The following is a 27,662-nucleotide window of genomic DNA, read 5'->3' as shown; positions in this document are numbered from 1 at the left end:
AAACTCTTAAACTTTGAAAAATGATTAATCTTGAAAGCACCCCATAATGCACCTCACAAAGGCAACAGGGTTAAAAATTATTTAAGAATCTCTAACTTATCATTACCAAAAGTACCTATACTTACTCAAGATGTACTAAAGTGCTAACTGCAAATGGACTAATATCAAAAGACAATGGTATCAGGGATAAATGACGAAAAATGACACAGTGTAGATTAAACAAAAATATTTAATTTCGCGTTACGTTTAGGTACTGGCCGCTCGTGTTCACCGTTTACATGCTATTATGTACAAAATGATAAAAAGTCGGAAGAAGAAAACATGAATAAAACGTTGGTCGATTACGCCAGTCGAGTGGCGCTCACGTCAAGCGAGAGCACAGAAGCGATACTCTGATTCGCAGACGAGTTTCTCCCTCTACCTCTGTTTATTTACAAGATGCACCATGATTTTATAGCATCGACACGACGTCACTTATCTCGTTAACTGGCCTCTCATTGTGACAGGTTCGCGGATGCTCAAGGTGCGTTTACAATCGTCCGGTTATCGCTTCTACGCCTCGCCGTACAATAAGGACAGAAAATACGACGCTCGATCGATCGCGCGCGACTAAGATGATAATAAAGGATCTTAAGCGGTCCGCTGCAAGTATACATACATATACATATAGAATATTTCATATAAATATATTATATTAAGGCACTCCACTACTGGCCGGTATATTCGCGACTCTCCGGTTTCTTTATACAGGGGCTTACAAATTCTATATATAATACGCATACGACATGATCTCTACATGTTCGCTCAGGAAACTACACATTCGATGGACCTTTTAGCAGGGGCGTAGGTAGGATTTTTTATTACGAGACGCCAAGTCTTACAGACCCACATCACACATGAGCAAATACCTTTCATGAACTTGAAAATTTAGGGATATACTTTGAAGATTAACTGAAAATTTCTGAACTACCAAAATGAGATGTGATGATGAACATCGTCCATGGCGCTACGTCAATGAACCAATCCACATTTCGGATTGCCCTAATCCCTACCACGCTACTACCGTATGGTCGCAATAAATAAATCTCTCCATGATCAGCTCAATAACCTATGTACATATTTGAACACATTTTCGTGGCGGGTTCGATCGTCGTTCCGCAACGATTCGTCTCCTCGCATCACATTCTCCAAGTACTCGTTCAACCTCTCCACTCAACAAGAGAACCGATTCGCAACCTTCTATTCCCTTCCTTTCGATTCTTCGTCGACCAAGCTCATCTCCGACGAGGACTCAGCTCGCACCCTGGGGTGGGTGATGAAAGAAATTCGGGACCAGCCCGTTGTGGGCCTGCCAGGTGTTCAGAGGCTTCACAGCGACATGGGCAGCTCTGCCGGCCTCTTCACTCCCAACGTCAGGTCCAGGGGTTTGCTCTTGGTGGTGGCCTCCTCCTTCGCGGGGCTCTCGCGATCGCACTCGTTGTCGTTCGACCTGTTGTCCTCTTCCGAGGACTGACTGGGTCGCGGTGAACTTCTACTCGACCTGACGCTCAGGTCGATGGGCTCATCCTGTTCCACGGCCAGACCACCTGGACTGGGGCTGACCAAGAGCAGATCGCCGCCTCTGGGCGAGTGCTGTGACGCCGCTGGTGTCACCAGGCCGGGCGGTGGATACACCAGACCCAGACTGTGACTGTGGTAACCCGTCGTCAGCGTGACGGTGGCGTTGATCTTCCTGGGCGGAAATTCTCGTTCCGACAAGGTCGGGGATGCTGCACTGGTCTTGAAGTAGCTCAACGCCGAGTTGCTCCTGGATTCGGTGTCCTGGCCGTCGCCGCCGTCCACCGAGGATGCTCCACTGTCGCTCGGTGTGTCGGCCGTCCTCTTGTACGTCGGCAGGAAGGGTCGGAACACGTCCGACGGACTAGACGGCACGCAGACGCCATCTTTCTGAGCGAAGTTCATGGGGAACATGGGCGAACTGGGGTGCTGTTGCTGCTTGTAGAAGGGTGGAGGCGTGGTGTCCCTGGGTGGCGTTCCAGGGGGTTGCTGAGGGTTGCCGCTCACCCTCCCGCGTTCCTTCTGCCAGGCCAATAAGCGTAACTGGTTCTGAAGAGCCACGTCGTCCGGGTGGGGCGACTTGTTACCCCTCTCGCGCTCCTGCTTCAGCATCGCCACGTGCAGCAGATGCGACTGAAGGGCTAGGTCCTCCTGACTAGGTGAAGCACGATCCTTCCCGTCCTTGTACACTCCGCTACCCTGCTGACCTTGCGCCTGCGGCAGGAAACCCGGCAGGAATCCTGGTCCGAACGGCGAACCTGCTCCTGGTGCCACGTTCTGGGTACCGTTCGTCTGTTCCTGGAGGAGGCAGTGGATCTTGAACCAGTTCGAACGACGCCCGTAACGCGAACCTGACTTCGACATCCCGACCATTAGGCACTTTCGCAGACGGCACGCCTTGCAGGCGGTGCGGTTCTTCTTGTTGATCACGCACACCCCTCCGTTCTTGCATTCCGATATGCTGCCCAGATTGTTGTAGGTCCGCCCGAAGAACGACTGCAAACAGAAGGATAGACGGGATGGTGAGTCAAGTGCTTCAGCCATTGTTCAGGTGTCGGCTGAGTTCTAGATATGTCATGTGTACGGAGGGAATATATTATTGTATGACGAGCTATGAAATATTCATTTGTTATAAATATGTTTGTTGTTATCGATTTTTAATACGCTGTGCGTCAGAGGTATCATTGTAGTACTATATAGCATTGTTTGTTATATTGTTAAGTAGTTCATGACATGGAATAATCTGAGTAGATCTTTATATTCTGAAATTCTTGTATTTACATTTGCATAGATTTCTATATAGATTTATTCTTCTGTCTCCAAATCTGTAATATCCCCATATCCTTATACAACCAAACGCAAAGAATCGTCGAAATTTAAACCGCAAAAGTTCACTGTGCCTCGGTGATGCATTATCGGCACGCGAGGATGGAATAGAACTTCCTAGTACACCATGGCCATATAACAAGATAAATTAATTCGAAAATGAACGATATAATTGCGACCATAAATTCCAGGGACTGCCGTCGATACAATAGGACACGCCGTTACACGGCGAACAGTTGGCAACTAAAACGGTCTACAAAACGCGGCACCGCCACAAGAATCCTCGGCAAAAGTGGCCTGGCTGACTGATAATAAATTTGCCCCGCGAAAGCAGGCGAGTTATTGCGACGAATTTTTGCCACGGTTTCCGCGAAAGGCAAGTCATCCAGGTAACTTCCATACCGGGCGTAGGAGCTCGTGGAAACGAACTACGGTTCGGAAACCATCGTTCTTTTCGTCCACGATTCCACCAGATACGTCCAGAATGGAAGGGTCGTTCGTGCCATATAAAGGGTCGAGCGTGTATTCAACCGTGTCCGCGTAGGCCACGCGCAGATCTCCAACGGATTAAACGTCAGCCTTTAATGTTACGCGCGTCACGAGAATTAGCATGCATGCGGCCAGAAGGTTGAATAATAGAGGGATCGAGAGGGTGAGCAGGGCGGCGAAACTTGTGAACGCCTGTCGGCCGACATCACACGCGTCGCGAACCAATTTACAATTTGCTGCTCTGTCTGTCTTCGACTCCGACTTTGTATTCTGATATCCTTCGCCGGTTATCTTTTCATCGAATACCTTTCGAAACGATATTAACTCGAACGATACCGCATTTACAACTTTCAGACAATGATCGGCAATTTTTGACATTCATAATTCATCGCGAACCGGAAACGCCCGGATTCTGGGCTTCACCTGACGCGGCCACGTGGGCGGCCCACTAACGGTCCCAAAAGCTCGAGTAGCGGTACACGTCCCAAATGAGAGTGAAGAGTCATGAAAGTGTCCATGCTCATATTTCGGTTCGACCTCGCTGCATTTCATTACTCGAGTATTGTCATGAATTATAGCAGCAGATATTTTTATCTTCGAGACTCATTTTTCACGTTATTTCGCCATGGTACCGTGTACAAATTAATACACGAAATTTATGTTTCTAATTCCGTATCAAAGATTTGAAATGTCGAGGAGGGCTCCCCGCGGCGTTGATTAATCGCACGAATCAAGAGACAACGTCGTACGGTTGACAAGCTGGTAATGATCGCAAGATGGAAGCGGACCAGCGGTACCCGCGCTCAAATCTCGCGGCAACGATCTTAGATCGCGCGTTGCAAACGGTTCCTGTACACCAGATGATCCTTTGCTGTCAGCGCGACTGTGCGAAAGAGGTTACGGTGCCATCGTTTACTTTGGTGCAGGCTCCTCTTGCATAAACCGTAAGAGGAACTCGATATCATAAATTATGGACAATATAATCTTGGTACAGAATTTTGGAACATTTCTATCTTCTCCACGAAGTAACTTTCGGATCCGTTAAAAATATGAAACTTGCAATGGTGTTTGATGAGAATATAATTAGAAATTCAGCAGAAAGTGATTTTTCATCAAAAAACAGTTTCGGAGTAAAACGGGATCGATTGCGCGGTCAGCTGTGTAAGTTGACCGTAGACAGAAAGCAAGGTGGACAACAGGATTCGCAATATTGCATAAGAGCCGTGCGAGCGCGTGTTCGATGCGTTTCCCGCTTTTTCTGACCCGGTCCTCGTACGTATCGCGAATCACGTACCGGTCGGAGTACGAATCGACCGGAGTCAGTGCATTCCTTAGCGCTGAAACGGTCGCCATTTACGGGAAACCGCGACAAATCCGTCATGGACAAGCCGAGATTAGCGCAAATCTGCCGGCACGCCCGGAATCCCGGATCGATTTGTAACGCCATATAGAAACGCCAGCGGGGAAACCGTTGTCCGTGATCGTGAACGGCAACCGTCGCAGCGGGAAAGTTTGACAAATTGCCGATGAAAAATGCAACAGCACCTCGACGATACGTAGACTACATCGGAATGGTGTCAGAAAGCGATTAAGATTCAATTTCGGAGTGGTTTCATACTGCGACTCACGACTTACACTTTGTGTGTTTAGACAACTTGATCTTTTTGCTTGGTTATAATAGTTTTGTACTTGCAAGTTTAGCTGTTCTCCAATTTTAGAATACTTGAAATTTTGGGAAAATTAAAGGAACCTAAAGACCTAGGAATCTAAGGTTAGTTTAGGTGAGATTTGGGAAGTTAGAAAACTTAGGAAGGTTAGGGTTAGCTCAGGAAAATTTAGAATGAGCTTTAAGTGGAGTTCAAATGAATATAAGGTACATCTGAATTCTTGAAGAATTTAGAACTAGATAAACCTGATAATTTCATGAAAATTTGGAGACCCTCGAAGAATCTATAGAAGATGCTAACGAAACCTAACCTTTCTCTCCATCACATTTATCTGGCAATGATTTCACATAAATTTCTATCGTAACAAATGAGCCAAAAGAATCTAGGTGGAACGTAACCCAAAGAATCTCCCACCTCTCCCACAGTTGTTCTCCAACAATTTCACATAAATCGAGTAGTAATAAATGAAGATTTGACGATTGTTTTGAGAAGCGTAGGCGATCGAGATTAATGAGCGACGTTTTAAAGTTAATTCGAATGTGGGTAGCCGGTCAAATTTCGACGAATATAGATATTAACGTTGTATGTACACGGAATGATGAATTCTGATGAGTAGAAATTTTGCAATCGTTTCAGGTTTACGCAGCGATTGAATATTTGTGGGTACGATGACGAATGAGGCCGGTGAACATAGAATGATTGCTTGTGTCGCTATTGGAAAACCGAGCGATCCCAGAATTTATGACTCGTTATTTGTTTCTTGTTATAAATACGTTGCGAGAAACACTGTTGTTAAATAGCATGGACAATACGGCTCGAAGATTGACCCAAGGAGTTTGCATAACGTGTATCGATGCGAACTGTTCAAGGATCGCAATGACGTTCGCAAAGTGAGAAACAAATGTGAACCAATTCATTTCGCGTCGATACATCGAATTCCCAGAACCCTGATGGTTTAATTGTGCTGTCTGAAGTAATTTTTCAAAGTGACGATCGCTCGTTATAACTCTCTCATTAAGAGATTCAGGAGTTCCATCGTTCCGCGTACTTGATCCCATCCTTAGGTGTAACCAGCTCGTGTAGTATATCGTTGAAAGCTCGCAACACGGCGGTCATCGATTTACAGCGTCGATCAATTTCGCGAACAGTTCGAGCACCGAACACGGGCAACGTTTCCTCGAGCCGGCGTCGGGAATGCGATTGGCACGGCGCTCGCCGCGGGAACAATTTCCTCGAGCGGACCAACCGGAGGAGAAAAAAACACAAGCACGCCGATAGTTTCTCGCACGTGACGTGAATCGAACGCACGTTTCGAACGCGAACTGCCTAGATCGTAAATAGCAGCACTCCACCTTCTGGGAACGCAATTTTCGACCGGATCGATCGCCTTTCGATGCGTTCCGCGAATCGTCGCGACCTTTGCTCGCGACGCTAACTGTGCTTGCAAACAACGCTTTTAAGAGCGGCTGACGTCGCGAGTTAACGCGATTAGGGGAAAATCGCGGCGAGGCTGAAACAATTTTCACTACCGATTTACGATTACGTGTTTATGTTTGGTACACTTGGAAAATGTGGAGGTTAGGTTAGGTTATGGAAGTTTTAGAAATGGGACTTTGTAAGAATAAAATAAAAATATAAGATAAATATGATCATTGACAATTGGGACAATTAGTGATCAATTATTTAGTGAACTTTATTAAAAATGGTAAATGGAACTTGTTAACCAAAATGGTAGAACTTGAAGAACAGTGCATATTTACTGATTCATTCAACTTTACTAATTACTGCAAGTTTTAACTTGAGAGTTTTCTCCAAGAAACCCAATTAACTATGACTAAAGAGTTTCAATTTTATTACTCCACATTTTCAGAACCACTTCCGACATCTTTCGCAAATATATAAAACCCAATAATTACCAAAGCCTAAGTTATCTAACTACAATTTCAATAAATTCACCTTTCAATTAACGCAGCACAATAAATGTTAAAACCCGAAAAAAATTTAAATGAGTTACATATTTTATGTAGGTGTGCACAATCACGCCAATATAAGAAATTCTCACTCTAATAACAATTATGTAACTAAACATTAGCATAGCAAAATTCAGCACACCTTATATTGTATCTATTTTATGAGCGTTAATAAATTACTCTACTATTTAAATTACTTTCCTCGTTTCTCTTGCGTTACAATATTTTAAAAGGTTAGTGCTAATGAACGCTCTGGTTCCGCCTGGTTGTTCCTATTCCTTATTTACCTGTCATGTAAATCTGGTAGTTCATATATATCCATCATGTAAATAGTCATGTCTGATAGTTACCCATCTTGTAAATTTAATAAATCATTTTGCTCATCATGCTAATAGTTCTTATTTACTCATCATGTAAATTTAGTTCATTTTTAATCATCATGTAGATCTAGTTCATATTTGCTCATCATGTAAATTTAATTCATATTTACTCATCGTGTATAACTAGTTCATATTTGCTCATCATGTAAATCTAGTTCATATTTACTCATCACGTAAATCTAGTTCGTATTTACATCTTACAATAATTCACATTTATCCACCATTCAAATAGTTCCCATCTGCAGTTCACGTGTCGCCATCTTGTAAAAGTACCCGCCCTGAAAAATGTAGACTACGTCAGACCCTCGACTCTCGATAGACATATCGCCAGTCCCATCTTCGCTACTCCATCACTGGTGAAGGTTCCGAAAAGTAAAGAAAAATGTGTAGATGAGGAGCAAATGGTTCATCGACGCGTCAACGATTCATCCCCGGTTGTTCCTCAGCGCGTGACTCGTACGGTATGACCCTGATACGCTCGCGATCGAAGCCGGCAAGGTTCGCGGAACGCGCGTCATCCTCGTTCCGACGAATCCGCGTTCGTCCGCGTTTCCTTCCTCCGTGACTTTCCCATCGAGGATGACTTGGCGCCGCGCGAGATCTGGATCCCGTGGCCTGGCACTACTTGGTACCACCTGCTGTTGGTAGCGCGGTTTTTAATGATCGGTCACGCCGCGCGATTCTCGTGACGTCGTGAAAATCGTTTTTCCGCCTCTGACCGCGACGAGACGCGTCGCCGTAATGGAGAGTGAATCGCTAACGAGCCGTTCCGCGTAACGACTTATCTAGATCCGACGGCTATTTCTGGCCGACGCCGTTCACGAGAATAGCGTTCCCGTCTCAGGCGTTCATTCCGCGTCTCGATCGCGCATGACTGACCACGAGGAACGATCGACACTCCGACTATCGATTTAACACTCTTTACGGATCTTCTATCGTTTCCTTATTAACACTGGCTAGAGACTTGCTCATAGATTGTAACACAAACTTGAGGAACTTATAGATCTGGAGGATTAGATGAATTTCTTTACGAAACTTCTTTATGAAACTTCTTTATGAAACTTCTTTACGAAACTTCTTTATGAGACTTCTGTATGAAACTTCTTTATGATACTGAAAGATTGGTCACAATATTGTTTGAGGCTAAGTCAACATATGACTATGTGACATAGAAAACATATGAACACATGATGCCAGACTAATTGTCACTCAAACTTATGAAACTTCTTTATGAAACTGAAGGATTGGACACAACATTGTTCGAGGATAAATGAACATGTGACTATGTGATACAGACTACATATGAGCACTTGGTGCTAGGTTAGTTGTCACCCAAGTTATGAAGCTTCTTTATGAAATTGAAAGATTAGACACAACATTGTTTTAGGCTAAGTCAACATGTGACTATGTGATACAGACTACATATGAGTACTTGATGCTAGGTTAGTTGTCACCCAAGTTATGAAGCTTCTTTATGAAATTGAAAGATTAGACACAACATTGTTTGAGGCTAAGTCAACATGTGACTATGTGATACAGACCACATATGAGTACTTGATGCTAGGTTAATTATCACCCAAATTTATGAAGCTTCTTTATGAAGCTGAAGGATTGGACACAACATTGTTCGAGGATAAGTGAACATGTGACTATGTGATACAGACTACATATGAGCACTTGGTGCTAGGTTAATTGTCACCCAAGTTATGAAGCTTCTTTATGAAATTGAAAGATTAGACACAATATTGTTTGAAGCTAAGTCAACATATGACTATGTGGTACAGACTACATATGAACACTTAGTGCTAGTTAATTGTGCCCCAAACTTGTGGACACCTTTGTGGAACTGAAGGATGATACATTGTCTAAAACTTACTTAGTACCAGACTATGTGGAATTAAAAATAAATGGACACTTGATACCAGGTTAATTGTCACTCAAACTTATGGAACATTGTAGACCTAAAAAGTTAGGTGAAACAGTAAGGTGCATTAAAGATGTGATTTCATAAGAAACAAGGTACATGGCACGTTAATTGTACCTTGAACTTACAGAACGTTCTCAGGACTACATTAGATGAAACATTATTTAAGTTCAATTTAAAATAAATGAAATGCAAAGTACAAAAGATGCAGACACTCGTTGCCAAGTTAATTGTAACGCAAACCCATGGAACGTTTTTACAGAACGGTTTTCTTGAAAGATTCATGAAAGGACGGTATCAGTTGCGAGGTCGAAAGAAGTAAAGGATTTTTGGCGAGGATCCAAAAGAATTCAACCGAAACGGGATCGCTGAAAAGCGACGAACTGCTTGACGTCATGTCCCGAGACCTTGGCTGATGTGCGTTCTGCATGCTGAACGCCAGACCCCAGCCACTCTCGTTTTCGTTTCGATTTACAGGCGGTTGCGTCGATTTGTAGATCAAACACATCGACTCGATATATTATTAGCTCTGAGGATTTTTCTCTGCTTATAATGAAAGTCTGTTACAATTAAAAAAACCTGATATCTTCAGAATTAGTTTCATATCTTCAGATTACGCTTCTTGTAAAAGGTGAGGAAGAGAGAGTTTGAGGTAATGAAAGAAATTGAAAAAATAAGTAAAGGAGTCTACAGAGAATGTAATTAAAAAAGTAAGGTAAAGGTAGGTCAGTGATCGATAGCCAAAGATTAATTTATCGAAAGCCAGACTGAGATCCAAAACGTCAGAGCGATTTTAATGCCTCGTCATTCGAGTTCGCTAAGTTTAACGCGCTTTTATGACACGGCATGCTTCCATGTCCTACGGTATAGCGAATTGAATTGCAGATATCGCGGCGACAGTTCCTAACTGCGGGAACAATGAACGGCCGTCATTGTATGCTGATTCTCAGTCGCGATTTTGCGAGTTCGTTTCTCCGGCGCTACGTGCAACGCAATGAAGTTCAACGGGGAACAATGTATCGAGATCCTACGTTTTCTTGGAAACCATGAAAATTTATCGCCTCGTTATCAGTGAAAGTTAGATAACGCGCAATCGCTTCGATCGATGAACTTTCGCGAACCCTATTATCTTCTCTAAATTCAGATCACGGATAGAAATTGTTCCCCCGGTTTCTTTTCAGCTCTTACTGTTGATATTCCGCGGCGATGGGCATGACCGATACCATAATGCCGTATTCGTATTTCAAAAACGAGGGAAATATGCTAAATAAACATAGATCGTTCAGCCGCTATTTTCCAGTTTATGGTGTGTTAAGGAACAATACCGAGCTCTACACTCTCGCCAGGTCTGATCTCCCGCTAACCAACATCATAATTTATCATTCTTCGCGTGTGTAACGTAGTATTAGGTGGCCTGCAATTGATTATCACCAGTCTATTACTTCAATCCGAAACGATAAAATGGCGAAAGGTTACGTATACTTATGCTAACACGGGGAACATGCATCTAATTTACGGCGTATCGACTGCGTTCTTCAATTCGTTACAACCGAGAAAATCAAGTCTGAACAGCATATATCCGTGTAACATTTCGTCCCGCTTTGTGCAGGTGAATCACTAAGTAAATCAACGTCTTGGTAGCCGGCAAAACCATCGAGATACCGATGTTTTATGCATTAAAATAATAATGAAGCTTTCTTACGGTACGTACACTTCCATACTTTAAAAAACTCATTCCCGATTCGATCAAGCGATTATCGCGTTTGTTTATAGCAAGCTGACTTGTTTATTTTATTTTATCGGAAAAAAATTCTATCGAGAAACATATTTGACTTCTTGTATTATACAAAAACAGTTGTAAGAAATAATTATATAATTATTTTACACGATATATATTTAAGATACATATTTGTACTAGTCTAATTATGGAGACAGAACTGATGTTACTATCCTACTTCATTTTCACACAATAATTTCTTGAATTGCAGTACAAATTGCTCACTTCGTAAGACCCATTAGAAATTATGAATTAGATAAGGTGGTACAAAGAGTCTTTTGTAATCAATCAATCTAAGAAACCTCTCCATACTCTTTGAACCTGTTAACGCGGAATATTAACACTGATATAGCTAACAAAAATATTAATGAAAGTAACCAAATCGCAATATTCGTGATCATCCAATTTCGCGTTCCACCCTTAAAATATCGAGTTAAACGTATTCCCGAGCGAGCAACTCCATCAGGAAGCGATCGATCTTCTCGCGGCGAGACGAGCCGGTGTTTCAGCCGCTGTCTCGAAAGCTCGCATCCTCCGGGGGCGCTTTATGGTCCCGAGCAGGATCGTACGTCAGTGATTTTTCCCCACGGCCCGATATGGTCGCGGGGAATTTGTCTGCGCGCGAGCTATTTGCTTACATTAGCCGCGTGCGCGTTCGATCTCGAGGGAAGTCGAACTCGCGAGGATCCACCGTCGGATAGCTCGACATGCGAGCGGATTGATCGTGCGGAGAGAAAGACGCGTGTACAGAGCGTGCTTCCTAACCGTCACGCGTATTCCTCTTCGAGAAACCGCTTGTCTTGTGCGTGAGAAAAGTGCATACTCGATACACACATTGGCGTAAACATTTTTCGTTGGAATTTTGCGGACATTTTTTTGGTGATGGTTTTTAGGTGGTAGATGTAGTTGATCGAGGATCATTTAGTCGGTTATTATATTCTGTTAATTTTCAGTTATTATCTTGAGGTAACATATTCCCGATTCCCGCTCAGTTCATTTATTCAGTCACTATATTTAGTTAATATGTGCTGTTAATATATTGAGGTGATGTACTCAATTAATTCATTCAGTTAATATATTCAGGTAATATACTCAGTTAATTTGTTCAGTGAGTATATTCAGTTAATAATATTGAGGTAATATGCTCAGTTAATATATTCAGTTAATATATTCAATTAATATATTCAGTTAATACATTAAGCTAATATACTCAATTAATTAATTCAGTGAGTATATTCAGTTAGTAATATTGAGATAATATGTTCAGTTAATATATTCAGTTATTATATTCAATTAATATATTCAGTTAATACATTGAGCTAATATACTCAGCTAATTTATTCAATGAGTATATTCAGTCAATGATATTGAGGTAATATGTTGAGTTAATTTATTCAGTTACTATATTCAATTAATATATTCAGTTAATACATTGAGGTATTTACTCAATTAATTTGTTCAGTGAGTATATTCAGTTAATAATACTGAGATAATATGCTCAGTTAATACATTGAGATAATATACTCAATTAATTTATTCAGTTACTATATTCAATTAATATATTCAATGAATATACTCAATGAATATATTCAATGAATATATTCAACGAATATACTCAATGAATACACTCAATGAATATATTCAATGAATATACTCAATGAATATACCCAATGAATATATTCAATTAATATATTTAATTAATATATTCAATGAATATACTCAATTAACATACTCAATTAACATATTCAATTAATTTATTCAATGAATATATTCAATGAATATATTCAATTAATATATTCAATTAATATATTCAATGAATATATTCAATTAATATATTCAATTAATATATTCAATTAATATATTCAATTAATATATTCAGTTAATATATTCAGTTAAGCAGTGCCAATCGTGCCACACCCAGCATGGTTCCCATCTACTTACGCCAATGTATGCAGATAAGCTACCTCCATTCGCGGGAAAACAGCCTCAGGAAAAGTCCGATCACGATATTCAAATTCGCCGAACAAGGAAAAGTTAAATCCGTCCGAAAAGGGTAAAACGCGAAGAAAGAAGTAACCATGAGTGATCGATAGCGCAGTGTCCGTGATTTATCCGTTGCGTGCGCCTGGAAAATGTCTTGCAGCGCGGATGTCGCGGTGCAAAGGCCGCGCATACCATTATCTCTAGGATTCGCGAGATGGATTTAATTGCTCGATCATATTCAGACGGAGGGGAGAAAAGTGCATGGAAAATGTCGAACGATCGACAGAGAGAGCCGTGTTTCGCAAGCGGACGATAAATCGTTACGGCTTCGGCGACTGCCACCCGATTGTTTATCGATCCGCTACCGAACTGTTGCTTAATCAAGGCGTAATCCGCGATCGTTCTCTGCCTACGTACTCCATTATGTCCGCGAGGAAAAGAACGCTCGGATCAAATTTCATCGAACTAACTGGACGGAAGAGGGAATAATGAATAACCAGGGGCAGTCAGATTGTCGTGCTTGTGAAATATACCCTTGAATACGCCGCGATTGATTGGGGTTGGACGTTGGAATGGAACTGCGGCGAAAAATTCAGATGGCGGTTATTTGTTGAGGTCTGTTTCTAGTATCGATCGAACAAGTACCGTATCGTTTACTGACTCTAATCTTGTATTACATTGCATGCTCTGGCTCGAGCATTTTGTCTTATATATAAAGAAACTCTTAATCTTATTCGAAAGCTATGCTACTCGGTACTTTCGTTTTTAACTTGAGGACTAAAAGAGGGACTCGTATAGAAATATTCATTGTAATAACAAATATTAGCGAAAATTATTTAGTACCTTTGTGACTCTAACATCAACCATCATCACATTGTCAGCTAAAATAGAAACAGACTTTGAGGCTATCAAATCCCATGGACCTCGCACACAAATCGAGAGTGCAGAGTAAGGATCCAGCGGCTTTCACCGGAAGTACGCAAAAGAGATACGCGTCTGGCGATCGCAGACTCGTAAATAAACGCGTCCCGGGGTTGCGTCTACGTTGGCGGCGACCCGTTGTCTGCTAAATCTGTCTGCCTGTCTAGGAGACAATCGTTCCTGGTTCGCAAACGAGGTGGCTGCGAGTCCTCTCAGTCACGCGAGCCGGTCCACGGATGAAATATCGAACTCTTAGGCAGCCGTGGAAAGCGCTCGTCGAACGATTATCACGCGGGAATCGGATTCACGCGAGCACTCCGTGGATCCACACGAGGATGATCTTTCGGATCGAGTAAGGTCGTTCGTTCGCGTAACGAGGAAACTCCGTATTGTTTTCTCGGGACCGACCTCTTATCGCGACACCTTATCGTTTACCGTTCGAAATTAGCCTCCTATGCTGGCTTCTGAAAAGTGAAAGCAACGAGGTAATGGATGTACAAGCGTATCGAGATTTCGGTGCATCGGTTTTTAATAATAACAGATTCGATCGAAAAATCGTGGAGAAACGTCTGGGAAACTTCGATGCAGGAGCGTCTGGGAACGCTTGTTGCATGGTTGTTAGTCTGTCAAACTCTTCGTTAGGAGCTTGTATTTGTACTTTGTTAAAGATGACATCTATACATTCGTTTCATTTTATTTACTGTCCGGACAAGAGCAAGGCACTCAGATCTGACATTCTTTGTGGCACTCAGATCTCACAATGACGTTAAATGCTTTGTTACATTATTATCAGTTATCAAACCGTTAGCTTTACTTCATTTTGTATGTTCTGAACAGTGTAAGCTAAGTTGTATTCTCGTATGTTATATGTTAAATGTACAGACATTTATTGAATCTCTGAAAAATTCTTCATCCAAATATTTGAAATCGAACAGGTTTCATACCTTTCCAATTGACAAAATCATCACAAAGGTTTGAAACCTCGTCTCATTAGTCATGTCTCATGCAAATGCGCCCGCTCGGCACGCAATCGCTCGTGCGAGTATTCAACGAGCGGACAAGGAGTTGGAACGATTTCACGCGCAACTCATTACACGGTGCTTCTGTTCCGCCGATGATTTTCGACGGTTCAACCTTTGGAACGTTTGGAAACGAGAAAGAATTAAAGAAACTGTCTCGACCGGTTCCTTTCCCGCGAATTGGATCCGGTCTACGGGATTTCCAAGAGCGGATCGAGAATTCGTCGATTGCGTCAATCGGCGTTTGCCGCGTTTGCGCAAGCTCGATCGTTCTGAAAAGATCGTCGCGACGCCGCCGGTTCGGGAGCGTCCCATGAATGCTAAATATCGATCCTCAAGGGCGCGACGTCTGTGGCAACAGCGACGATCGGGCGTGAACTGGGCCATTCTTTTGTTCGAGCTTGAAATCGTGAGCTATTTCAGAGCGTGCTCTCATCAGATTTAAAGTTGCTTTTCTTTCAACAGCGTTTTCTTGTACCGTGTTGTGCAAACGTGACACTTAATTCTATAGGACGTTAGACACAGCTTAAATAGCTCTTTATTTATGTTACATTTACTGCAATTATAAATTCTTGATGATGGAACTAATTATTTACGTTGGAGATGTTTGGTGACTTTAAAAAATTTGATGCACCTCATCAGTTCAGAATAATGAATGTCCCACAGTAATTGCTTCGAACCGATATATCAGAAGGTTAAAATCTATCACCGTATTAGAACACTCCTAAAGGTCCGCAGACTTCAGTAGAATTTAATTAGCGTTGCCTTTTAAAAAAGTACGAGAAACAGGGAAGAGCGAATCTGATCCGAAGTTCTTTATAGAATCCAATAAACTTAACTCGTCACGAAGTGTCGATCGTACGATCTGCTCCGATAGTTTGAATTTTATCAAGATTAGTTTACCAGTGTAACTTCGAGCCAAATATATCTTCGATGTTCATCGAATCGGAGAAGCGAACCAAGAAGTTACGTTGACTTCGATGTTCCGTTACGAAATACCAGGCTACGAGAGACATCTCGCGAGAGGGACGAGCAATTCCTTTCTAATTCGTTAAGCGACGATAAATTACCAGGTGCGCGTTAAATTATGTCACGGGTATTACGATTTCGTGGGGCTGGCAAGCCGCGGACGGGCAACGGGTTCGCGACGTGGCGTCCGATCGATAGATCGCAGATTTATTGGCTCGTAAAAGGAACGTAAAGCGGACGTCGTCGCGATTTGGCCCACATACGAGCAAGGTGGCTTTTGTCGCGCTTTTCCGCGACGTGTCAGCCACCCTGCTCGCTCGTAAATCGCCGGCTTTATACGAGCTGTGCGGTTCGCGGTTTCCTCCCCATCGCTTTTACGCTTCTCTGTTCAGAGAATACTGCTTTTTATTTCTTTTACGATGTTGCAAAATTGCCTTCTGTAGAAGATTATATAGAAAAAAAATCACAACACTTAATTAGGATAAATTTCTTCGTCCAATAAGTTCTCAGTATACTTGTCATAATTTCAAATAATTGTATCAAACCAAATACAAAACCAAAGTTCATTTGCTACATGGAACTCTAACTTTGTTAAAACCTGTCGAAAGAATCGGCAACATTAAAAGACGTACAAGTTTCACCATAAATTCATCAGATATCAAAGGAAGGCTCGCACGAAATAAAATGTCACCTTTTTACCGCCTTTTTACCATCAAGTTCGGTCTCTCGTTTCATCAGACGGCCTGTTTATCAAGGAGGATCTATTTGCAACGGCGGTATTTAAATGGCCGGCAATTAGGCGACGTAATAGCGGCAGTTAAGCAGAAGTTGCGAACCGAATCGACTGGCAGAAGAGGAAGCCGCATAAAAGAAGGAGGATGGAGGCGGAAGAGAGGACCGCAGTCGGATTCCCCTTGTGTGTTAACACGCGCCACCTTATTGCCCGAGCCGAAGTCGCTTTATGAGAGAGCTAATTGTGCCGGCGATATCCGCGCGGATTGCCTGTATAATCGAGTTTACGGCACTCTCGAGACAGTGTTGAGCCATGAACGTACACCGAGGAACTCGAGGTCACCTGCGAGTTCCCGGTGTCACCTGCGTTCGATTTCAAGGCGAGTTCGAGAGGTCGATTTAACAGGCCAACCAGGCTCTGGCCGTGAATCTTCTCTCGGCGTTTTGGTGTCGACAGGGCAGAGATAGCGGAACGTTTGTTGCTAAGCCGAACGAGCTTTCGGTTTGATTCGGTACGAGGAATGCAGCGGTGATGTGTTTTCAGATTTTCCTTAATTGACGGTGATAAATTTTCTGCGGTTCTTAAGGACAGAATACTAAGATATATTATAAGCCTCGTGCTTTAACCGCGGTTGCAACCGTTTAATGCTAATTCAGGTTGCTTGAAAATATGATGCACGTTTTATACAAACATTTTATTGTGATTGTTATCCAAAATTATTTGTCCTATTTTTCGTTTGAATAAAGTGATGTTGTAACAAATTCATGTTTTACCTCCACACGCTGCATATGTTAATTATTTCTGGAAGTACATACAATTCGTATGTTGTTGAATATAATTTAATACGAGTGAAGTTACTGAAAATATTTTTTATCTAAGTTTCATTGAAAATGTCACTAACAGGATTTGTACATACAATACATGAACTGATGCAGATTTGTAGGGAGAGTTGGGGAAGGAGTTGTAAGCTTTCGCGCGGAATTCGACGGAAGAGAAAAGGAATCAATTGGCGAGAGCGTTGTCGGCAATTCATTTGGACGTGGCGGTTGTTTCGCAAACGCGTCGACGATACAATTGCAGAGTCGAGCGGGTAACATCGAAAGTCCCGGCGTTCCAGGCTTTGCGTAACCAGTGCTCGGAGTTGGCGCGGAATCGTTACGATTTGCGACGCGAGGAACGAAAGGAACGAACGATTCTCGAGGTTCGGGATAAAATACGGGACAGTTCTGTCCAAGGGACAGTCGAGTCGATATATTCTGTCGCGAAGCAGGTACTGGACACTCCCAGCGAATCAATATAAAGCACCGGTGGGGGTCAGAAAAAACAAACCGGTCGACTAATCTGTCGATCGTGACGGGAAACGCTAATCGGCAGTCGCGAAATCCACGGCTGCCAAGGAAATCGACCGACTAAACGGTTTCCCTGAACGGTTTCTGGTACCGTGCCATATCGCCGCTCGCACCGTCTCGTTTCCACTCGATTTCGTTCCAGAAGAAGCTTACTATTTGCGTGAACGCGTGCACGCGTTGCATAAAACGTTCTGGTAATACACTTCGTCGTGACGTAACGAAGTACGCGAACTGCTGGCTCGATCCGTTTCTATGTACTTCGGCGTTTTCTATCGCGGGCCAACCGAGTCGAGCTCTTGCATAAGAATATCTTCCACGTTCGAGAGTCCGAATGCGGTACGCGTCTTTCCTCGCTTTTTCTATTCCTTTCGATGTCGTCCGATGATACGTAATAGGAAGACTCGTACACAGGAAATCCACATTATACCACATACTTTACCTCCACTTCTTTAAAGAAGTTCCACTTCTTGATAACTAATCAGTTCATTAATAAATAAAAGTTCTCTCAAAATGATCTCATGGTTATTTTCATCCATACGCTTCAAGTCTAATGATAGTACACCAAAAATCTACTGACACTGGTTACTAGTTGTCAGCCATATAACAACATTAGAATGCAAAGATACAAACTTGTCCAACATACCTTTGCTTAGAATGATCATTGAACTATTAACAAAAATATCATCAACAACATATCATCTTGCACAGTAAGACCCATAGCTTCATCAACCTCTCTCAAAGTACTTCAACCACCATCAAAAGTAACCATAAAAAAGAGAACTCCCTGAAATTGAAAAAACATAGGTAACGTGAGGAGCGTTTCTCTTTTCCAATAAAAGCGTGAACGGCATTAAACGTTGTAAGCGCAATCGTCGGGCCGGAAAATCCGGCACTCGTGTCGCCTAAGTGCCTTTTCAGATCCTTCTACCGGAAGTCCCTCGGATTCCAGGCTGAGGCCGGTCTCGACACGGTCCGATTGTAAAGGGGTCGACTCGACGACCAAAAGAATCGTCGTTTCACCTCGAAACCGCGACTGTTCGTCGCACGATGAATAACGCAAAGGACCCTCGCGTGAATCACTCGTCTACGCTCGTCGGGCAGGGCAAGGCGACGAAAAGTTTTCGCGATGTCGGTCGCGCATAATCGCTGAGCGGGAAACAATGGTCGCACCGGGTCGGATTTGCATCGCAACGCGTCGAGAATATCCCCGAATTCTCCTCCCTTTCCAGCTAACAACACACGCTAACGAGCGTGTCGAGAGTTGCAAATTAGTGCATCGACCATTGGCGTAATTAGGATTTTTATCTGGGTAAGGCAAGTTTGGGTGGGGTGATTTGGAAATTTCGGAGTTGGAGGATTTAGGAGATTAGGAAGATTGAGAAAGTAAGATTTGGAGAGGTAGAAACTTGGGGACGTAGCAGTTTGGGGATGCACCGATTTGAATCTCCTCAGTTTGATAAAAATTCATCAATCACAAAATTTAAGAATCTTTAACCTTGCTAATTTAAAAAATTGAAAATTCTAAATTTTTGAATGTTCAATCCAAAGGTCTTAGACTTCCCATCAGAGGGTAGGTACACCCCGATGTGAACTCAGTTACGCCAATGACCCAGGGCTGAAGCCACGGCCAGGTGACCCGCGCGTTAATATTCATACGCGAGCGCGCAGCAGGCTGCACGCTGGATCCGCTCGATCGGCCTTCGACTGACCGAGAGACGCTCCTCGTTTTTTCTTTTTCTTTTCAAACGAACGTGGAATTCGAACGCCATACGAGACCACGACCCGTTAAACTGGACGGGAGAACTCGACGAACGGATTAGAGTCTGCTGTGAGTTCTATTTGTGGAGTTTTCGGAGACCTTGGACTTCTTCGAAGAATTCTTAGGTTTCTCTTGGTGATACCGTTGTTAATATTCTTACTTAAACGCTTTTTAATTGTGGAATATACTTTGTGTTATTTTTACTTTATTTTGTTTTAATCAATGTGTACTATTCAAGTTCTTATTATGGTTGTGTAAATGTAATTCATATAAGTCTATTATAAAAGATGCAGCTAAATATTTCTTGATAAATAAATTTATTTGAAGGTAATATTTTATGAAATTATTTTAGTGTACGAATTAGGTTATTGTTCATGAAGAGTATCATTGAGTATCATGTTTAAAAGAAAAATATTTTCCAATGACGTGAAAGTCTTTTGACGTGGATGACCAATCGGTCTACAGCTCCTGAGAACGGGATCATACGTTGTCGTTCACGTATACCCGTAGGACGCCACCAAAAATGGAAGAAGTACGAACGAAAAAAGGGGGACAAGAGGTAGTGCTCTTCTCCGATGTAACGCCGAGAATTCGAGGCAGTCGTTAGTATGCTAATGAGTGTCCCTCGTTTCTCAGCTCGCTCCCGTAATGCGCGGACTGGTAAATTATTTCAAATATTTCCCGAACCTCCTCTCTCTCTTTCTCTCTCCCTCTTACCCTCCAATCGACGCCCTAACTTCGTGAGAATATATCCTTGATTCGAACTTGAAACTAAGTTGAGGTATAAATTAGGGACGACCACTTTCACTCGATTGTTTTTGCTCACAAAACCACGACGGAGCCATTACTTGTACTTTAAAAGACACTAACGTCCTGGTAAAATACATTTCGCGTTTGCTCGTGTTTTAAGCTCCCTCGTTTTACTCACGACTTGTTTGGTTAGATATTCCTTAAAATAGGTGAATTATCATAGAAATTATATTTTGTAACGAAGAAAATAATTGACGATGGACAGTGCAGGTAGAAAGTGTATTAAGAAACACACACATTATGCACACATGTGTTATTTGTACATATGTGCATTTTATTAGATGCAAAAACGTACATAGCTATGTAAAAAATGACGAAAGAAAGTTTGACTAACGTAGACGATATAAATGACCAACGATGTTTAATTATAGGGTCTCCATTTTGCTGCGAACTTAACCTAAAAGTAGTCGTACTTGATAACTGAACTTGAAGTGATCGAGGGATCAATGAGGAATAAAGAATGTAGACAATCGTTCAGAATTGTTTTGCGAAAGAGTCGCCAGGGCGAATGCCTTTAATTCTCACCTCTGGACTTTCGTGCGGCTCTCGATATCAGGGCCCGATGGCGCCGTTATATATCCCGCGATAACATCGAAAACGCCGTGAGAGCAACGTTCCGGCCTCTCTCGACCTACGGTGGTATATACACGGTTACGCCAGCCAACGACGTACCACGGCACGATGATAATATTAATTCCCCGAGCTAGCGTATCGTCTTTCATTGCGATCCCGCGTCGGCGATCCGTGATCATTAATTAAACATTCAATTCGTATGAGAAATTTTCGCGCGCCGATCGACCCGGGGCTCGCCTCGCTCCGGGAACGATAGTCTTGATGGATGCTGATCAAACTCGGAAAAAATGGGGATTCGCTAACGGTTAGTTGCTCGATTTCTAAAAATTGGAAAATGTTCGATGAATGATAGAAGCTCAAATGATAGAACGAAGTTCTAAAGATGGAACGAAGATCGCGAGATAATAGAACGATGATGAACTGAAAAATTGCCGAGCTACCAGTGAATCCGAGGAGCTAACGAAAAGCTTATCTATTGAATCACGATCGAAAAGATAGAAACAACGACGCAATGTCTAAACTGACGCAAAGATGAAGGAATGCCTGACACTATCGATTTCCACACTCCAATTTCACGGTTCAGTCGATCAGGAAACCATTAATAAACTCGTGAACGTCGGTGGCATGTTTTGCATAGAAAAGTTGTCCAAAAATTGATTTCAAGATTAGTGTTCCATGAAGGAAGTGACACTCGTGAGATAATTACAGAGTTGGGAATAATTAGATCAGGAGGTTGTTGCAGACAATTTGCAATCACATATAATAGTAAGAAATATGTAACTTAAAGATTGAAGACTGCTAAGTAACTGGACTAATAGTTCGATTCCACTCTTCGATGAGAGCATTAATAAACACGTAAACGTCGTGGGCTTATCGTAAATGTACCCGAGTCGAAACGTAGTCGGATCTCCGTTAAAGGGTTTACCTAACATACAGGTGCTCACAAAAGTATTATATCAAGTCTAATGGTAATAAACATTTATTAGTTTATTAGTCTAGAGTTGTTCATAAATATGGTCACATCTGTTGTTGCCAGATGATTCATATACATGATAATTGTTCTAAATCAGTTGATGATAAATATGATCATGTTTGTCTTCAACAGCAAAGACTCAACCTTCAATTTTTAATAAAAGTGTTTACAGAGGTTGAACTAGACCAGTTGATGATAAATGTGATCTTGTTATTTGTCTTCAGCCTTAGAGCCTCAACCTACAATTATAATAAAGGTGTTTATAGTGGTCGTTCTTAATCAATCGTTAACAAATCTGTTCATATTGCCTGCAATCAATTGTTCATAAAGGTGGTCACATTGTGTCTAATCAGTCGAAAATGTGATCACATTGCTTGACCCAATCAACTGTTCATATATGATCATATTCTTCAACCGATTCATAACAACGGTGATTATGACTTGTTTCCAACCAGCCGTTAATGAAAACGATCACATTAATTGTCTCTAATAACTCCATGCATGTAGTTACATTGTCACTGAGAAACTATCGATAAATTAATCTGTAGGTCCCAGAGCGACAGATCCTGTTGATTATCCGCGATCTGCTCATAAACGTGGAATCTTACTAAAGATCTTTGCCGAAGTGGTCGACGTTAATGTCCGCAGAGCATCAAGGTATATGGAGCTAATAGGGTAATGATACGAAGTCGCGAGTTTCACTGGCATAATAGACGTTGACTTTTGTGAGTAACTGTACATACAGAAACGGAGGAGAAAATGCCGATCGTGGACGCTTTCGAAGGTAAGGAACGATAGGGATCCACACATAAATCCGTATCTCGCGGCGGCCGTATTTTCCCGCAGGTTCGATCGTAGCAGAGAGAGAGTGTCTAATTTACCTAAAACGCGTTATCTGCTGGCTCGGTCGTTCGGTTTCCCGAACGAACGCACAACCGCCGGTAGGAAACAGAGACAACCGTGGCCCGTTGTTGCCTTAATGAGGTCCAATTACTATCGGATGGGTCACTTAGTATGCGGTACCGATATTCCACGGTGCACCACATTAGTGGGACGAGAGACGAGAGCAAGGGTCAACACCCTTAGGCCAGCTCGTGGGTCTAACGAGACCCGGTCGGTCTTCTTGTCGTCCGCGTTTCCCGCGCGCACGTGCGTCGCGGAATTCGCCGATTGAATATTATTTGCGTCCTTATCGATCGCTGCCGGCGCACACGGCCACGTCGAAGGACATCGCGATGAAAGCGAGCGGTATCCGCTTTGCCGGTTAGGTTCCCGCAGCTAGCCTGACATCTGAACGTAGCCGGTTGTCGTACGACCCGACGAGGGGGAGGATTTTTGCGATTTCGAGGGTTAGATCTGGGTTTCGGACGAGCGCGCTTCTGACCGGTGAAATACGGCTCAAGATCGACGACGCGATTGCCGAAGAGACTTTGAGCGAGTACGCCTGACGGTTCCGATGTCGACACTTCCCAATAGGAATTTCTCAAAAGCCTATGTTACAAAATATAGTTTCTTTCAAAATCGAACACTTTACCCTCTGATGAATTTCAAACGCGAAGATGTAATAACGAATGTATGCAGATACAAGTTTTTTCAAGCAAATAAATGACCGAGCAGAATTTAAAATCGATCAAACGCATATGAACGATTGGAAATCAATTTGCATTCCTAATGCCGCCATTATGTACTAATTGCATTGATCAGTTAAACACGTATTTCCTCGATCCGTTAAACGCGATTTCCTCGATCTCCAGTCCATCGATTACACATAAATTAATTATCGAATCGATGAAAAAAATGTAACGCGTTCGATCGCACGGAATAAAACGTCACCGGTCCGTATCGTGTGTCACGATTCGTGAAACAATCGCGTCGCCCATGGAACCGTTCCCGAAGGAGGACGATCTGAGATAATCGATTCGACGCGCTCGATTCTCTCGACCACTTACGGATTCGAGCCGGCCAAGCGTTTTTTCATCGACGGTCCCGCTCTCGCGTCTATCGGGATGGGACTTTCTCACCTTCTTCGTCGATAGCTCGACGTATACATGCCTGTTGTTCCTCCTCGCGATTCGACACGGCTTATTAAACTTCCCCCTGCTTTAAACTGGAGTGGATACGAGGCAATATTGAAAAGCGCGCAGCTGTTTCGATCCGATCAAGTATACGACAGTGTCGTCATTGTGTTGCAAATTCATCGATTTTAAATTGTGTATTGAATTCTGTTTTTTAAATGGGGAGGAGGAGGATCTTGTCGCCATTTTAATTCTGAGACAACCTACAGAGGGTTTATGAAGAACTTGGAGAAAATTTAGAAAGCCTAGGAATGTTCTATGGAGGCTCTAAGAATTATGTGCACATTTTAGAAATGTTCTAAGGACACCATTTTGTGATACAAAGCTAATCTGTAAATGTAGAGCTAATTTTATGGAGAAGATACGTTAGGAATACTCTATAGAGGCTCTAAGATATTTATGTACATTTAAGAAATGTTCTAAGGACACCATTTTGTGATACAAGACTAATCTGTAAATGTAGAGCTAATTCTATGAAGAAGATATCCAATTAATAAATCTAGTAAGCCTATCCCTAAAATATCTACAGATATTTCCAGGAAGGAATCAGTGAATCCAGGAATAATCGCGGAAGGTGTGATAATTAAGTAAATGATGTCTTACCTTGCAACCCTCGCACGTGAACGCTCCAAAATGAAAACCAGCCGCCGGTTCGCCGCAGACCTTGCACTGTTGGTTCATCTGCAATTATAGAAATAGTGTTATTGGGAGGATAATCGGTGGGTCAGTTTAGCCCGATTCATCCTTGGCAAGATAAGAAACGGGACCGAGGGTAGGCTAACCGGTTCCTCCGCGTTCGTTTTGATTTTTATTTCGCTCACAATATCTTACGGACATTCGAACGCTATTTGGATTACCGGGAAGAGGAACTTGAAAAATTATTCTCCCGCTTTCTTTACGACCATTATCGCCCCTGACACGATTTATCCTGCTAATGCTTCGGGCGACCATCGTGCAACCATTCGACCATCGATTTGCTGTTCGTCTTTTTCTTGTATTGTCGACGTGATCTTTGCTCTGAGTGCACGAGCGATTATTTTCTTTATCGATTCTGGTCGCTGTGGAAACGTTCGTGTATCACCATTTTTACTGCTTCATCAAATTCTCAATTTTTTAAGTTCCTAAATTTTAGAATTTCCAAATCTTCAAACTCCAAATTTTCAATCCCTAAATTCTTAAATTGCAATCTCTCAAATATCAAAAATTTCTCAAATTCCAATTTTGAATCTCCGAGTACACGAGTACATTCCAAACAAAAAGAGTGAACTTGATTTGTAGAAGAATGAAGGGATTATTCTCACAGCATCAAGGCGACATTTGTCCTCCTTTGAACATCATAAATCAGTGTTATCTCGGCATCAACTGTCGTAGGTCGTGGAGTCAGGGCGATGGTCGGATTTCTCGGATAAACTGGAATAAAATTAGACCATCGATGGTCCGATAAGGGCAGCTCACAGGGACCTCGAACACACCTGGCTTCCTCTAATGTCGCCTACGTTTATCTGGCCAAAAATGGCCGGCTCGAACCTTGCGCAGAACCGAGCGTTTTTCAATCGAATTCTGCTCGAACCGAAAAGGATATTTAATTACATAATTGAAGCGTGTGGTTAAAATTCAACCGCATTCGAGTAATCACTGTTTACGTTGGTTTCGAGTTTCCACAAACTGGAATTCGTCACTCGTTACATTCAGTAATTACAGGCCTTCGTTTCTCCGTTTTCAAGTACGAATTTAATTGCCTTAAATGAAGTGTTTGACGAGACATCATTCTACATTTACAGTAATTTTAGGAAACTACACCCACAATTATTTTTACGTTTTTAATTAAATGTGTGAAGCATCATGTATAGTTTACAGTAGAATATAATTTTATTCAAGATGATTGTATTATTCAAGATGGTTGTATTGAAAAATGGTTGCATTGTGTATATTAGGGTGAAAAATAAACACCCTTCGGTTCTATGAAAACTGTCAAAATGTCTAAATTTGTCCCACCTTAAGTTAAAAACTAGAGTTAATTAATTGGTAAAAATGGAGCTAGTAAAGTCAAAAGTAAGTGGAATGTGGTAGAACGTAAGAGCAGTAAGAGAATGAAATTTTCTGCCAGGACAATGGCGATACAGAATAACCGTGACAACCGTTCAGAAAGCGAGTTAAGAGTCCCGGTACAGTACCCTTTTCCTTTCGTCGCAAATTGCTATAAATATCGTCGCATGTATTTTCGAAACAGCGTAAAGAAAAGAAGAAAGAGCGTGTTCGCTGAATGTTAATGACGATCCTTCGAAAAGAGCGGTAATTTCTGCAAAGACGAGTTTTTGTCGAGGATCGCGGGCGCCTTAACGAGAATTCAAAGTGACTGTAATTAGAGTCAAGCCGCGATACGAGCCCCTTCTAATCGTCCCTTTGCAATTGTTCTTCTAATGGAAACGAGCTGGCGCCCGCGAACGGTAGCCATCTCGTATTAACCGAGAGACCGAGAGACAGAGAAACGGCCGAAGACGACCCCAAGAATGGGACGCGAGACGGAGAGAGTAAAAGAGAAGTCGACTCGCAGGTTCGTTAAGGTTTCCAAGTTTTTTCTCGACGCAGTTGTTTGACGCCCGCTCTTTCTTTCATTCCGCTTGCTGATGAGCCGAGACCATCCTCTCTTTTCCCTCTTTCTCCCCGGAGAAACGGACTTCGAGTATGCCTGCTTTTTTACCTTTTTCTTCCTCGTTCCTTCTCTTCTTTTTTTTACACCACGACAATGACCTACTCGCCCCGTTTCGTCTCACATTCTCTAACGCCACTCTCGATTCAAACCTTTATTCGTTTAGTAATGAACGTTTATTCGACATATTACATCTGACACGGATAATACTGCATAAATTGATAGGATGCGAAACATGTTTTTGGAACAATTTTACAGTAGTCACATCATTGAAAATGAATTGAAAAGTTACTGAACTATATACTTCAAGAGCTTGGAAGGACATCTTTGAATGCTGAACCGAAGGTGAAAACTTTCTGGCGCCTAAACTGCAACGTGTTCATTGTTCGGACCTATAGAAACAGTCAAGAGACCTTGGGTTCCACGAGTCCAGTCTTGACAGTTTCTCCATTGAGTTACTTAAACATTCTCAAGACTTTAAGTTAATAAGAATTAATTTTACCAACATGTGAACAATAAAAAAGCAAGACTGTAAGAGACTAAAGGGACACTCAGGCGACACTTGATTTAATACCCACCTCCACTTCTCCTCGAAAAGAATTCATCTCGAAAAAGTCCCAAGAATTGCTGTTATATTATTCTGATGTTAAGAAGATGATCACGGCCGCGTGAGAATGCTCGGACCGGAGGTTTCCGCTCGTAGCGGCTACGATCTGGAGGGAAAGGTTAAGCGGTGCAAAAAGAGGGCGCGGAGCTAA

At 42.3% G+C, this 27,662-nt stretch overlaps 1 protein-coding gene across 4 annotated transcripts in view; it reads right to left on the bottom strand.

The window, feature by feature from the left end:
* Positions 1 to 211: 211 nt before the first annotated feature.
* Positions 212 to 27,662, bottom strand: part of LOC100877981 (uncharacterized) — a 100,209-nt gene continuing 72,758 nt past the window's right edge. For 3 of the 4 annotated variants that reach the window (XM_076529155.1, XM_076529154.1, XM_003699656.3), the window contains exons 2-3: positions 24,858 to 24,935; positions 212 to 2,553 (exon numbers count right to left, since the gene is read on the bottom strand). In XM_076529155.1, coding sequence (XP_076385270.1) covers positions 1,369 to 2,553; positions 24,858 to 24,935 — 1,263 coding nt within the window. In that variant the 3' untranslated portion in view covers positions 212 to 1,368. The remainder of the gene's footprint in view (positions 2,554 to 24,857; positions 24,936 to 27,662) is intronic. The other variant, XM_076529156.1, reaches the window with a different exon arrangement.

Source organism: Megachile rotundata, chromosome 2 (assembly GCF_050947335.1).
Source record: "Megachile rotundata isolate GNS110a chromosome 2, iyMegRotu1, whole genome shotgun sequence".
Taxonomy (NCBI): domain Eukaryota; kingdom Metazoa; phylum Arthropoda; class Insecta; order Hymenoptera; family Megachilidae; genus Megachile; species Megachile rotundata.
Note: the sequence above shows the minus strand (reverse complement) of the source record. Positions and strands in the feature narration are given on the sequence as shown.